Source organism: Parasteatoda tepidariorum, chromosome 6, assembly GCF_982258835.1.
Source record: "Parasteatoda tepidariorum strain Cologne lab strain chromosome 6, Ptep-v5.0, whole genome shotgun sequence".
Lineage (NCBI taxonomy): Eukaryota > Metazoa > Arthropoda > Arachnida > Araneae > Theridiidae > Parasteatoda > Parasteatoda tepidariorum.
Genome location: NC_141760.1, coordinates 30,284,533 through 30,300,450, shown reverse-complemented (window position 1 = coordinate 30,300,450; position 15,918 = coordinate 30,284,533). Strand labels below are relative to the sequence as shown.

The 15,918-nt window shown below is 30.0% G+C and overlaps 2 protein-coding genes across 2 annotated transcripts in view; one reads left to right on the top strand and one right to left on the bottom strand.

Annotated features, from left to right (window-relative positions):
* Positions 1-15,918, bottom strand: part of LOC107436133 (RYamide receptor-like) — an 83,557-nt gene that overhangs the window by 10,105 nt on the left and 57,534 nt on the right. The gene's annotated exons all lie outside the window — the stretch shown is intronic.
* On the top strand, positions 5,482-6,570 carry LOC147807751 (uncharacterized). Its single transcript, XM_087165587.1, has one exon. It carries the CDS (start codon positions 5,787-5,789, stop codon positions 6,543-6,545), a length of 759 nt encoding a protein of 252 aa, XP_087021713.1. The 5' UTR covers positions 5,482-5,786; the 3' UTR covers positions 6,546-6,570.

The following is a 15,918-nucleotide window of genomic DNA, read 5'->3' as shown; positions in this document are numbered from 1 at the left end:
TACTTATGGTTAGACCGTAATTACAAATCTGATGTTATTCTAAAATTTGATATTTCCCGAGTCATTATTAAGTTAAATTTTTAAATATATCAGGTGAACGCAAAAGCTATCAAACAAAACTTCGCAAATTGCGAATTAAAGCAGAATACTCCCATTTTCTCTTATCGAGCGAAAATATGATCAAACAAATCATACTAACAATTTCTGATAACTCTGAGTTTTCTAAGAAAAATAATTACATTTTGCTGACCTTATATACGATATATGATTACGGGAGGATTTTTTTATGAAACAAGTATTAGATTAAAAGTTTTGAATCCAGTGGGTATCAGAATTTAATAGTATCGAACAATTTTCTCACGGATACGATTCGAGACATTTGAGCAAATAGCTTATTTGATTTAAAAGCATAAGTCCTTCTATATTTATCTAATATTTACGATCCTTTACAAAAAACCTCTGATTTAATTATTATTTAAATTTTTTTTTTTTTTTTTTTGCTTATTCACATAATTTTTCGACTTTGCAAAATATATTAGTTTATTCCATTGAAAACTAAAACTTCGTGATCAAGAAGAAAATTACTTTAGATTTTATTTGAAATTTTTATTTTTTATTTTTAGGACTTTTAAGCTAAAATTTCTTTTAAAAAAAATAAGTAATTAAAAAATGCAATTATTTAATTAAAAATCATTATTTTTCCTTAAGACTTGCACTAAAGATAGATTCTTTACCATATAAATATGGTATTAAAGATTCACAGTTCAGTTACTGTCATAATTTTCTGGGGTCGAACAACTTTCATAGCTGTGATTAGAACTATTTAGGGATAAAATAATTTGATTTTCTTGCATATTTATTCAAGTAATATGTTACTTTACAGAAAACCTCTATTTTAGTTATCATTTTAAAATCTAGGTCCTGGGTTCGAATCCCGGGCAAATCATGGATGTTTCTTTCTCTCTGTGTGTGTGAAGTGTGTGAATGTGACCCGCCCTATAAACGGGTTGTGATTGTGTGACTGGCGTGGCAGAAGTCGAATTCTTGGCCATAGATGGCGCCACTGAAAAACAGGAACAATCGCACCCCCACTGCCTATACGACAAAAAACAAAAAAACTTTTTTTAAATTCGCAAATTAGTTCAGTTTTTATTGACCAAAAATTAAAACGTTATTTTCATGAAAAAAACTATTTAAGATTTTATTTGAAACATTTTTTTAAGACTTTTAAACCAAAATTTCTTATAAAATTAAGTAAATAAAATAAAGCATTCCTTTAATTAAAAATCATTAATTTTTCTCATGAATAATGTTGAAGTATGATTCTTAATGAAATAAATATGATATTGGATATTCACAGTTCAGTTGGTTTTTTTATTTTCTATGGTCGAACAACTTTATCATGGCTATGATTCGATCTATTTAAGAGTGAAACAATTTGATTTCCTGCCATGTATCGTCATGTATTTATCTTATATGTATGATACTTTACAGAAAATTTCCGTTTCAGTTATTATTTTAAAAGCTTTTATCATATAATTTCTTATTTATTTAGTTTTTAAAATGCACAATTTAGAGCAGTTTTTCTCGACTAAAAACTAAAACTTTATTTTTCAGGAAAAAACTATTCTAGATTTTATCTGAAGTACTTTTTCTTTATTTTCTGAAACAATTAAACTCAAATTTATTAGTAAAAATAAGTAAATGAAATGAAATGTTACAAATCAATAACTTTTCGCACGACTAGTGTTAACGATAATGATTCATAACGATACAAATATGATACTGAAGATCTAGAGTTTTGTGTCGCAAGTTGGTGTCGTAATTTGCCGTTAATGCCGTAATTTGCTTCGGTCGACATGTTTTTCTATTCAAGCATTTGAGCGAATAACTTATTTGATTTCCTGGTATATATCGTGATGTATTTATCTAATATTTACCATCCTTTATAGAAAACTTCTATATTAATTGTTATTTTATAGCTTGTTTGCTTATTCACATAGTTTTTGAGCTCAAAACTTATTTTTATTTATTCGGTATTATTAAAAACTAATTCGATATTTATTCTTTATTTATTAAAAACTAAAACTTTACTTTCAGGAAGAAAACTATTTTAAACTTAATTTGTAGCAGCTTTTTTATTTTATTTTCAAAAAAATTTAAAATTAAAATTGCCTGGAAAATAAGTAAATAAAATAAAGTTTTCCTTTAATTACAAATCAATTATTTTTCTCAATACAATTGCTAAGGAAAAATTCTGAACGAAATAAATATGATATTGAGAATTCGCAGTTCAGTTGCTGTCATAATTTGCTAGGGTCGAACAACTTTGATATAACCACGATTAGAGTTATTTCAGCATAACCCGATTTAAATTTGCTATCATATATTCTTACGTATTAACACAATTTTTATTCCCCTTATAGAAAAGTCTAGTTTAATCTAGAGTTTAAAGGCTGTCCACATTACTTACATAGTTTTTCAAAATCATAAATTAGTTTCTTTTTTCTGACCAAAACTTTGAAAAATTTTTGGGAGGATATAAACTATATTAGTTTCCTTTGTAGCATTATATTTTTTTTTCGAAACTTTAAAATAAAAATGTCTGATTAAAAATTTACATTCTATATTATATAAAGTATAAACCTTACTTTTTTCTTCTTTGCAAAATTCATACGTTTTTCTTATTACAAAATTTAAGTAATTTTTTGTCCGTCATTTTATATATTTGCAAAGCAAATTCTATTCGCAATATGTTAAAACCAAATAACAATAAAATTTTTTGTATAAAGTAAACAACAGCCAAACTATTAATCAATGGATCAACTATTAGCCACGTCCCTGTTCATGAGATTGGTATATTCTCCTTCTAGGTTATAGTATGTACCCATCAGTTACAAGAAACTAAGTGGATTCCTAAGGTGGGTGGCCTAATTGACGCGGGTGAAACTCGGGTTGCTTAATCGTATTAACAGTCAATAAGCGATTTTTCACAAAGTTAAGATTATGAATAACATCTTTTTTATGGTTATTTGACTATTTTGGTAATTGAATAAAATATTATTTAAGCATTTGGTACTACAAATTTGTAACAGTAACCACCAGTCTAAGTTAATCACTAAAGTAATCACACCGCTGTTGGTCAACTTTACACAGGTTTCACCGCAATTGATTTCTCTTAAGAAAAATATTACTACTGTTTTTTTATCATACAAAATTAAACAAATCCCTCTTAGTAAAATCTTTGTATAAACACAAACAGCACAACCCTAATTCCTTTAATAAATTATTTCAAAATCAACTCACATTTTTAACACAATGATACACCCGCAAACAGTGCACAAGAATACTTTTATCGATGAGTTAACACAGCTTTGTTCGCATTATTTTATAATCAGTATGTTATTCAACCATTAAAAAAAAGTTTTATTTTAAATCATCGCACACAGCAATTGTGTAATTAGGAATTTCTTCAAACCTCAGAAAATTCTTCCCCGGAAAAAACTTCTATGAACTGACCTCCACAGACCTCTTCACAAAAGGTTTCTTACCAAGGTTTTTCAAACTGCAGCCCACCAGTGTCACCAATCTGGCCTAGGCAGACATCAGATTATTTGCTTTTTTAGTAAACACATAGCTTTTAAATAAAACTTCACAAAAAAACGGAATCTTACGAAATAATTATCTAATTAAACACAATATAAACATGATGAAATTAAACAGTTTATAATCGGTATCAAATTATATGAAATTTATTCTTAAAGCTTACGGAATAAACACAAATATTATTATCCATATATATATATATACAGGTGATTATCAAAATAATGGAAATACTTGTGAATAAAGGGGACATTTAAGAATTCGCTTCATAAGCATTAAAATATAATCTTAGCTACCAGTTTTTTCCAATGTAAAAAGTACACATATTGGGTGGTATGAGAGAGCTTTAGCAGAGTTGTCTACGTTTTGATTTTTTGTCAGAAGCGTAAAATGTCAGACCTCACAGATTTTCAGAGAGGCCAAATTGTAGGAGTCCGACTAGTTGGAGCAACAGCGGCCGAAACATCCCCGCTTTTAAGCGTTTCTAGAGTTACGGTGTTTAAAGTCATGACAGCATACACACAGCGCGGAAAGACAAGCTCAGCAAAGCAAAATAGTGAACGGAAGGAGAAGCTGAGTGAAAGAGACCGACGGGTATTGACGCGGATTGTAATGTCTAAAAAGAAAACAACTGCAGCCAAAGTGACTGCAGAGCTCAATCAGCATCTGGATTCTCCAGGGTCAACAATTACAGTTAGGACACACCTTCATAAAGAGAACATTTACGGCCATATTAATAAGGGATTCCTTCAAAATCCAGGGTGTTTCCATTATTTTGATAACCACCTGTATATAAATATATATATATATATATATATATATATATATATATATATATATATATATATATATATATATATATATATATATATATATATATATATATATATATATTTATATATATAAGTTCAAAATGAAGAATAAAACAACGAAAAATTGTAGACATATGAAAAAAGGGGGGGAAATAATAAGAAAAAAATAACAAACATCAATGCATATTTAAAAAAACAAAACAAAAGAAAGGATTAAATTTTATTTAAAAAACCGGGGAAAAAAACCGGAAAAAAAAAAGATATAATCTTTTTTTCAGCCCGCACGATTATATCCGCAACTTATTGTTTTTCTTAACTTTCTTCGTGTTTTCTTGTATTTATATATATATATATATATATATATATATATATATATATATATATATATATATATATATATAATACAAAAATGATAAATACTTTTGTATTAATAACAATATTAAAACTCTTTCGTTTTCATTAAATGTCTTTGGTAAAGAATAGGTGCAGAAATTCTATTTTGGGACTTCAAAGCTGAAAACATACCATAATTAGATTTATATTTCAAAGGAGGAGTTATTTTTAGAATCTTGTTCCTCCTTCACTTCCATATTAGGAAGCATTAAATGATTTTCCATAATGCGTAGAGTTACAAGGTATGTATGACTGGAACCTAATTACATCAAAATCTGTAAGTATTTAATGCGAGACCGTTGGTTTTCGCATGTCTTTTGCTGAATAACGTGTTCCATAAAAGCTCTGCCGGAACCATCCGCAGTTTCGTCCACACCCCCTCCCTTGTGGAGTGGGGATTTGAACTGTTATAACCACCAGCCTACCTTTAAATAAGCCTTTTTTCAACATTTTATGGCTTTTGACTGCATTATTACTGCTGAATACAACAATGTTAACAGGGGTGCAGCCCTGTCATTATATATATATATATATATATATATATATATATATATATATATATATATATATATATATATATATATATATATATATATATATATATATATATATATATATATATATATATATATATATATATATATATATATATATATATATATATATATATATATGTAGTATTATTATTAATCGATTCTTGAATCGATTAATGAGATGATTATAAATATTTTATTATATGTTGGATGGCAACAGCTACAGGAAAAAGATAGAACAGAACGATGAATAAATACTTACTTACTAACCTTCTGAATAAGATGTCTTGTATTAAAGCGATGAAACAACACTTCAATGGTGACTATGCGGACGATTTGAATTGATATTAATTATACCCATCAAGAATTTTGTTTAGTTCGATTCTGATCTCAGTTTGAAAAAAAAAAAAAAAAATCTGGTGACGCCATTCAGACTTCTTTCGCCATGTCTGAGGTAAGTGCTGTACAAATACCACTATATAACAGATCAGATCCTGCTCTTTGGTTTATTATGTGTGAAAGCACGTTTAGATTGGCATCTCCCAAACCTATAACAGAATCTATAACCAAATATAATTACATTGTTTCTCAATTACCGCCAGAGATTGCATCGATTGTACGAGATATTTTAATGAATCCTGATGCTACAGATCCTTACAATAATTTAAAAACAGAATTAATTGTTAGATCAGGCGAGTCATCGCAACAAGAAATTCGCCAACTTTTGTCTGGTGAAGAACTGGGTAACAGGAAACCTTCCGAACTATTAAGGATTATGAAACGTCGTGCAGAAACATTAAAAGTTCCTGAAAAGCTTATGTTAGAATTATTTTTGCAGCGTTTGCCAACATCAGTACAAACGATTTTAGCAGCTGTTTCAGATTTAACTTTAGAAAAAGCAGCCGACATTTCCGATAAGATATTAGAAGTCACGCCAGTTCCCATGGAAACCCACTCTATAACTGAAAACGATTCAAATTCAATGGAAGAGAAATTACTTCGCCAAATAAAAAAATTAAATGAAAGAATTGACAAACTTGAAATTTCTCGCTCTCGTTCTCCTTATCGCAGGAACAGAAGTAATAGTGTTAAAAAACGAGATTCATCTGTTTGCTGGTACCATCGCAATTTTGGAAACAAATGTAAACCAGGAAAATGCGTTATGCCATGTAAGTTTCGGGAAAACGGAGTTGGCGAAGAATAAACGCGACATGTTCTTTGCCACAAACATCGCGTCGTCTGTTCATTCGAGACCGGACAACAAACTTATCATTTCTGGTCGATACTGGATCCGACGTGTCCATTCTCCCGGCAAATTATATTCAAAAAAGAAATAATCCTCTGCAAACAGTTTTCGCTGCTAATTCTACACCAATTAATGTTTATGGACAAAAAACACTTTCTTTAGATTTCGGATTAAGACGAATTTTTTCTTGGTCATTTTTTATTGCTAATATTACGACGCCAATTTTAGGTGCCGATTTCCTTCACTCTTTTGCTTTAGTGCCAGATTTACGCAATAAATGTCTAAGAGATTTGACGACTAAATTTAAAACAAAAGGTCATGTTAAGGAAACAATTTTGCATTCAGTTAAAACAATATCAGGTGATTCCGTGATTCATTCACTTTTAGCAGAATTTCCCTCAATTACTAAATTACCGGATCCCAATCAACCCGTAAAACATAACACCCTTCATTTTATAAATACGGTAGGTCCTCCAGTAGTAGCAAGACCTCGCAGATTAGCTCCGGATAGACTAAAAATTGCAAAATCAGAATTTAAAAAAATGATGGAATTAGGGCACATAAGACCATCTAGAAGTAATTATGCATCCCCACTTCACATGGTCCCAAAAAAGGGAACACTGGAGTGGAGGCCAGTTGGTGATTTTAGGGCACTAAATGCACAAACAGTGAAGGAAAAATATCCCATTCCTTGTGTAGCTGATTTCACATCTGAACTGCATGGCGCCAAAATTTTCAGTCACATTGACTTAGTAAAGGCCTATCACCAGATTCCAATTAACCCTGATGACATTCATAAAACGGCCATTTGTACACCTTTTGGACTATTCGAAAGTACACGCATGCAGTTCGGACTGTGCAACGCAGCAGCTACATTCCAAAGATTTATTGACGAAGTCACTAGAGATTTACCTAATATTTATGCATTTGTCGACGACATATTAATCGCGTCTAAAAATCATAGTGAACATATACAAAACCTTAAGAATTTATTTGCAAGATTAGAACAATATGGTCTTTGTATCAATGTTGAAAAATGTACATTCAGTAAAAATTCTTTAAATTTCTTAGGCTTTAAATTAACAGAATTAGGAATCGAACCTCTACCCGATCGCGTACAATGCATATTAGAATTCCCTCAACCTTCCAATTTAACACAACTTCGCAGATTTTTAGGCATGTTTAATTTCTATCGCAGATTTATCCCAAAAGCCGCTGATATCCTTAATCCTTTAATACAATTTTTAGAAGGAAATAAAAAGAAAAATCATTCTAAGGTCAAAAATGAGCCATTAAAATGGAATGAAAACGCAGAAAAATCCTTCTTAAAGGCAAAGGAAGCAATCGCGCAGGCAACCCTCTTAAAACACCCTATTCCTGGTGCAAACTTAAGCTTATGGGTCGACGCATCGGATTTTGCAATAGGGGGTTCATTAATGCAACTTTCAGAGGGGAAATGGGAGCCTTTAGCTTTTTACTCGATGAAATTAAATAATTCTCAAAAAAAATGGTCAACCTATGACCGCGAGTTATTTTCTATTTATTCGGCAATAAAAAAATTCAAACACATGTTAGAGGGCAGAGAATTTCAAATATATACTGATCAAAAACCACTAATCTATGCATTCAAACAAAATCCGGATAAATGTTCCCCAAGACAACTACGCCATTTAGATTTTATATCTCAATATTCAACTGACCTTAGACATGTACAGGGACCCGAAAATATAGTAGCCGACACACTTTCGCGTATAGAATTAGATTCAATTACTAAATCGAATTTTCTGAATTTTCACGATCTGGCGAAGGCTCAACAAACTGATGCAGAAATTCAAGATATTATTAAAAATAAAAATTCTTCTCTTCATCTTGAACTCAAACCATGTCAAAATACAGACATTGACTTAATATGCGACAATTCAAATGGTTCTCCACGCCCATTCATTCCGACAACATTTCGAAGACAAATTTTCGAGCACTTGCATGGCATATCACATCCTGGTATTACAGCTACTACTAAGCTCATCTGTGCCAGATATGTTTGGCCAAATATGAAGAAAAACATAAAAGAATGGGTGAAATGCTGTGAACCTTGTCAGCGTTCTAAAATTCAAAGACACACCAAAGCTCCTCTAGGAACATTCAGCTTACCTGATGCTCGATTTCAACAAATACACGTCGACATTGTAGGCCCGTTACCTTCATCTGATGGTTACCGCTACTTATTAACAATGATCGATAGATTTTCACGATGGCCAGAAGCCATACCGATTGTGGACATGCAAGCCAAAACCATCTGTCGTGCAATTTTCCACACTTGGATATCTCGATTTGGATGCCCTTCGATAATTACAACAGATCAAGGTTCTCAGATGCGATCATCTTTATATCGTGAGTTTTCCGGAATGTTAGGAACAAGCCGAATTCGTACGACAGCATACCATCCCATTTCAAATGGCATTGTGGAAAGATTTCATCGCCACTTAAAATCATCAATAAAAGCGCATGAAAACTCACAGTGGACAGAAGTACTTCCAGTAGTCCTTTTAGGAATCCGTACTGCTGTAAAGGAAGATATCAACGCATCGTGTGCGGAACTGGTATACGGAACAACTCTTCAACTTCCAAGCGACATGCTAGAAACATCCATCATTCCACCATGTGATGATATTTTTGTTGATCGTCTTAGAAACACCATGCGTGAATTGAATCCAATTGCAACATCTGCTCATGGACGAACTACATTTTACGTTAATCCCTCACTAAGCACTTGTTCTCACGTGTTTTTAAGAGTGGATTGTGTAAAACCTCCCTTATGTCAACCCTATACAGGTCCACATAAGGTTTTGAAGCGATCAGCTAAAAACCTTACAATTCAACTAAATGGCAGGCAATCTACTGTGTCCATAGACCGTGTAAAGCCAGCATATTTGATTCCTACTACAGAGAAGGTTGAATCAAACTTACGGGTCGTAAAACCTGGAATTTCCAAATCTTTACATACAGAAAAAAATCATTCTCCCAAGGAACCAGACAAAATTGTGACTAGGTCTGGAAGACATGTACACTTTCCAGCAAAACTGGCAACTTATGTCAGTTATTAACATTATTAGCTAAGCAAGGTTGTTAGTATAAAAATATTATTTTCAATGATGTAAATAGAGTAATATTCAAAATTTTATGTAAAATATTATGTCGTTTCAGAGTATAATTCTCTGACCCTGGGGGGATACTCTGTAGTATTATTATTAATCGATTCTTGAATCGATTAATGAGATGATTATAAATATTTTATTATATGTTGGATGGCAACAGCTACAGGAAAAAGATAGAACAGAACGATGAATAAATACTTACTTACTAACCTTCTGAATAAGATGTCTTGTATTAAAGCGATGAAACAACACTTCATATATATATAAGTTCAAAATGAAGAATAAAACAAAGAAAAATTATAGACATATGAAAAAAAGGGGTGGGAAATAATAAGTAAAAAAACAACAAACAACATATTGTTACTTATTGTTTTTCTTAACTTTCTTAGTGTTTTCTTGTATTTATTTATTTATTATATATATATATATATATATATATATATAGGGGAGAGTCGGGTAGCCCCGCCCACTGTCAATTTCATCTGTGTAAAATATTTTTTCAACTCAATGGGCCATCGGACATTAATTGTTATATTTATAAAAGATTATTTTCAAAGTTTCAAGTATTTATGCAGCTGGTAACATGGTAAACAATAGTTTTGAAAATATTTTGAATACAGTAGTCATGAAATTAAGAAAAATTGGTTGAATGTTTCGATTAAACTTCATTTTAATACTAAAAAAATAATTTTTTCTATACATACAGCATTAAAGTATGTAGTCTTAAGTTTAATTTGCACAAAGAAAGAAGTTTGTATGTAAAAAATTGTTCGAGTTATTACAAATTTACAAAAAAATTGGATTTCGGGTAGCCCCGCTCACATGAATATCGGGTATCACCGCCCAATTTTATTTCGTCGATAAATGTACGGTTGCAAAGATTATTATTTTATTGCTTCAAATTTGAATGTTATATGCATTTTTAACAACAGATATATGTTTTAATATTATATGAAACATAAATTTATATATTTAAAAATGAAAAATTAAATATTTTTAAAATTTAAATGATATATCCAAATTAAATTTAATATCAAGAAATCATAAATATTATGATAAGCTATTTGCTTACTTATTTATTTTCACTTATTTGTGAACGAATCAATCTACAGAAGCATTTGAATGCAATCAAAATACAAAGTGAATTTGCAATTTTATAAGAAGTATTTTATATTAAGTTTATAAGAAGAGATCAACCAAATAAGTTTATATTGAAAAACAACTATTGTTATTAATTTTTGTTACTTAAATTAAATTATTTTCGTTAAATATTTAATATAAATATATATTAATATTATAATATATTAATATACATTAATAATGATAAAAAGTATGACATTTGTTGTTATTAAATGATAGAATTCACTAAAAGTATATAAATATATGTAATAAATAAAATGATTTTGTGATAAAAATGATAAATGAGGCTTATCTATTGTCAATACATTGGTCATTCTCATTTACACCTGAAAAAATAGCCAAAAAACACAATTTTTGTAACTGGGCGGGGCTACCCGACACATTTTGAAAAGAGCTGAAAAACATGAATTTCTAAATTTCTATTTTTTTAAGTTTAATTATTCTTTTTTTGGTTTATTATTTTTGCATTATTTAATTAGATGATAAAACAATAGAAACATACAAAAATGTTGATTATTACTCAGTATTATACAGAAATATAAGCAATACTCCTAAAGTGAGAGGAGCTACCCGACTCTCCCCTATATATATTAGTCTGTTGGATTGATCTAAACTAGAATGCATCAATAGTTTAAATTTTACGCTTGAAAATATTTTCAAGATATCTTATTAAAAAGCAATGAAAATAAGATTTCATTGCACTGAATCATTTTTCTTCCGATCGATTTATATTTTACATTGGTTCGGTAGACGGATACAAACGACATCTCTCAAAACTCCTGAAGCCATGAAAATATTTTATTGCAACGTGCTTTTTGCTGTTTTGTTTTTTTAAATCCAATTTAATATAATTCTAAAAATTTCTTTATTTATTTATTCCGATATTGAAATAATATTTTAAAAATAAATATCTTTAGCATCTTTCACTATGAAAAGCAAATAATTGAATTAATGCGTATGCGGCTTTAGTAAAATAAAGCTTAATACGTCAATATCGAAATCGTCATGATTTCAGATTATCTGCTAAGTTCTATTAAAAATAAACATTTGTTTGTCTATTATATAAGTTAAGGCTCATATACTATCAGAGCTGACCTTTCAAGCAATATTGGAGCAAAAAAGTTCGCAAGTTAACGTTATGTTAGCATTGTGCTTATGTTAGCTCTTTGGAGCAAAAATAGATGATGAGTCGGCCTGTCTAATTTATAAGTAGTATAAAAATTTTATTACGTATTTTTCCATTCTTGTAAACTGCAACAAAAAAAGGAAACTACAAAAACTACAAATCTCGAAAGATACAGATAGTCTAAGAAACGATGCTTTGAGTTCGAATGAATAAATAGAAACATCGTGAATGAAGCTCAAATATAGGAACAGAAATGGACAAATAATGGAGCAGAAAAAAGTTAAATTGACTGTCATGCCTCCATGTTGTGATGGCACGATAATCAAGTGTAGATGTAGTGAATAAAGATATGTAAGAGTTAGCAGGAAGTAGCTGTGAAGTATGGACGCTCTTTTGTAGGAGTCTGGGACTCTGAGAAATTATTGTTTGGACAGTGCGATATTACATTGACATTAACTTATTTATAACTTGTTTAATAAATTAAACACTGTAAAAAAAATTTTACATTTACGGAAGAATGCTCTGTCAGCTGGTGTGCTAGTATAAAACCGTTTATTTTGCTGAAAAATACTGTTATTTAAAAATAAACGTCTGTTTTTTAAGTAGATAAATGCGGTTATTTTAACAAACAAACTCTGTTATTTTAAGAAATTCTTTTATAAAATAACTATGCCAGTGTTGTGGTCGGTCCAAAACGAGAGCTCGTACTGCCAGTCGACGTTGGGATTCAATTCTGGGCCACCACACTGGCAAGCGGGCACTCTATCCTCTGAGTTATCGTAGCTCTAGAGACTAAGTATGAAGAAAAATAACAAACTGTTTTATCTTAAAAGTCTAACATTTTATAGTCGTTACCTTGAAAGTCAAACAGCAGTTTTGCTTATGCGATGTTCAGAACCATGAAATAATTGCTGAAAAATAAGAGCAAGTAAAGAAAATAACAGTAACATGATTGGAAAAAGGGTAAAGTTATCGAACTGCAATAAAACAGCATGGTAAAAACTAGAATTTGAACTGACAGTTTTAATCTGTTTATGATTAGAATGAAAAACAGAGAAAAACCGTTTTGTCAGAGAAAGTCTAAAAAACAGGACTTTTTTACAGGACAGGAATTACAGGAATTTTTTACAACGTACACTTCGTCTAATTTTTGCATAATATAAATAATAGTTCGCCATGAAAATATTTCGTGACCTTAAATGATCAGATTAATATCTAGCTAGAATATTTTTAATAGTTTCTTTTAGATCATATGCTGAAATGACCCTTTTTTATGTAGCATATATACAAAATAATCAATTTAGTGTAAAAGTACTTTGCAAAGTATGTTTAAACATCAAACAAATTACCCTATTAGTTTATTTTATTAAATGTATCACTAAATTCCATCAGAAATGTGTTAATATAAAGGATGTTCTGTAGTGATCGCACTTACTATATATTCTAGGATCCTTGCCAAAAGGGAAGTAAAAGGAGCGAACTTACTAGGGGTCGCAATTTTATAAGCTAATATAATTGAAAAATTCTAATGAAATTGCCGTACTGTAAATCCGGAACTGTATCTGGTAAAAAAGCCATAGTTGTGGTAAAAATCCGAAATATACCGCATTTAAACCATTCCTATAATATTTATAGGGAATTCTGGTTTTCAGAACTATAGTTTTTATTTTACCACCATTTCAGTTACAAATATAATTTCCCAAAAAATAAGTTTAACCGAATAATAGTTCATGTTCAAAGATATTATCATAAAATTACCAAATTTTAACAGATATTATAAAGCAGAATTTTATTGTTAATTTTAGCAAACTATTTACTAAATTGTTTCAAGTAAGAATTACCTTGTTTTCGGTGTCTTCATTGAGCCAAAAGCATCGTAACTTTAGATTGAGATTTTTAACATTTCGTAGTGTTTTTCCTTTCTCCACCATTGAATATTAAATTTAGAATGTTGGTGTGACTTTGTTTTTCACATTAATTTTTTGACAATTATTTAAAACATAAATATTAGAAGTGATCATTGCAAAACACGCAGTATTTTTCCAATTTTCAAAGATATGACAAAAAGCACAATATTGGTTTTTAAAAAAAAATCTTCGATATGAAAGAATCTGAAACTGATGCTAAAAATTATGTGAAGATGCCTGAACCTGTTGCAATAATGTGTAGAAATGTAGATAAAAGGTCATAAGATATGTTATTGAATTCAGAGTGTACACTGCAGAAATTTCCGGATCAAATTACAGTAAAATTACCGGAGTTCAGAGAGCCGGTACATTTTTACCGGAACATGCTACTGAGCAAAAAATCTAGTATACTGTAATTTTTTCAGTAATAATTACTATAAAATCACTGAATTACTCTAATTAAATAAATACCACTGTAAAAATTATGATATAATATTTTACGGTACAAAAGGATTTTACGGATGATGCTCCCAAAGTGCCGATACTTTGTACCGTAATTTGATGTAGAATTTTTATAGTGCAAAAAAATACATACCCTGAAATCGCATAAAAATTGGTTCAACGATGAACTCTAATATCGGTTCCTCGGTCTGTAATATTTTAAAAATTTGCTACAACCTTAATAAGAGCCTGAATTGAATCACATTTCCACTGAATCACTCTAAATAAATAAATACTACCGTAAAAATTAAGGCATAATATTTTACGTTAAAAAGGAATTTTAGGGTTAAGGAGATTTTATGGTCAAATGGATTTTACGAATATGTACTGCAATTGCTGGTACTTTTTACTGTAATTTGATGTGGAATTTTTACAGTGAACGAAATACATACTCTGCACTCGCATAAAAATGGTTCAACGATAAACTCTAATATCAGTTCCACCGTCTGTAATGTTTTGCAAATTTGCTACAACCTTAATTAGTTCCTGAATGGAATCACGTTTCCGTTCAAATTGAACCACAGTATCGCGTAATCAAGTTTAAGAAGCACAATAATAAGCTTCAACTTGTCATCATACTTAGGTTGGTAGCAAATTTGAATGGTATCAGAGATATTTTGCATAGTGTTTTTCGAACATTAATTCTGAGACGTGTAGAGAAATTTTTACACACGCACTGTGAAGCTAAAATAACTTTCGAATTTACTGAAAACCGCAGCACTTTGAAAAATCTCTCTATTATGGATCAAAACACTTCAAAATTTCTAACAATGTATACTAAATAAGAAAAAAAGAATAAAAACCAACATATATTTATTCAACTATTGCAAATAAAAAAGATGCATTTAAGTTTTTTTCAGGGAAATTAAACTTAACAACATTCATATTTTCATATCACTAAAATTTGAAAGCATCGTGGTAAATTATTTGTAATTAATACATTTTTATTCCACTAATATAAGTATAATTATTTTTCCAATACTTCATCTAACTTCCTTTCGATGCTTAAATTTAATCAAGAAGTCGCTTTTATCGTGCTTATTTGGATCACGATAAAACATATTTTATCAAATTCACATGAGAGCACTTAGTCATTAGATATTAGTAAATCCGGAGTTGTAATTAATTAGCCTATGTAAAAAGAAACTTGTGGTAAAACATTTTCCTGATATATAAGTATCTTCACTAATAGACTTGCATTTTAACGATAGACGCCATTCATTACAAAGCGATCTCTTTTTATGCTTTTTGCGCTATAATTTTTTCTATTCTGTTTTGTTTCACCAGGCAGTTCGTTAATACGAAATCAGTTGTATTGTTTTTTATTAAAAACGCTTCCAGAAGACGTTTTTTCAATTTTTTTTTGTTTCTAAGAACTATTCAACTGATTTTATAAAACTATAGACTTGATATCTAAAATCACATAGTTTGAAGTTGTGTTGAAATTTTTGTACTTTGCAGTGAAAAGAAATTTTAAAAATCAATAAATAAGTTTTTTAAAA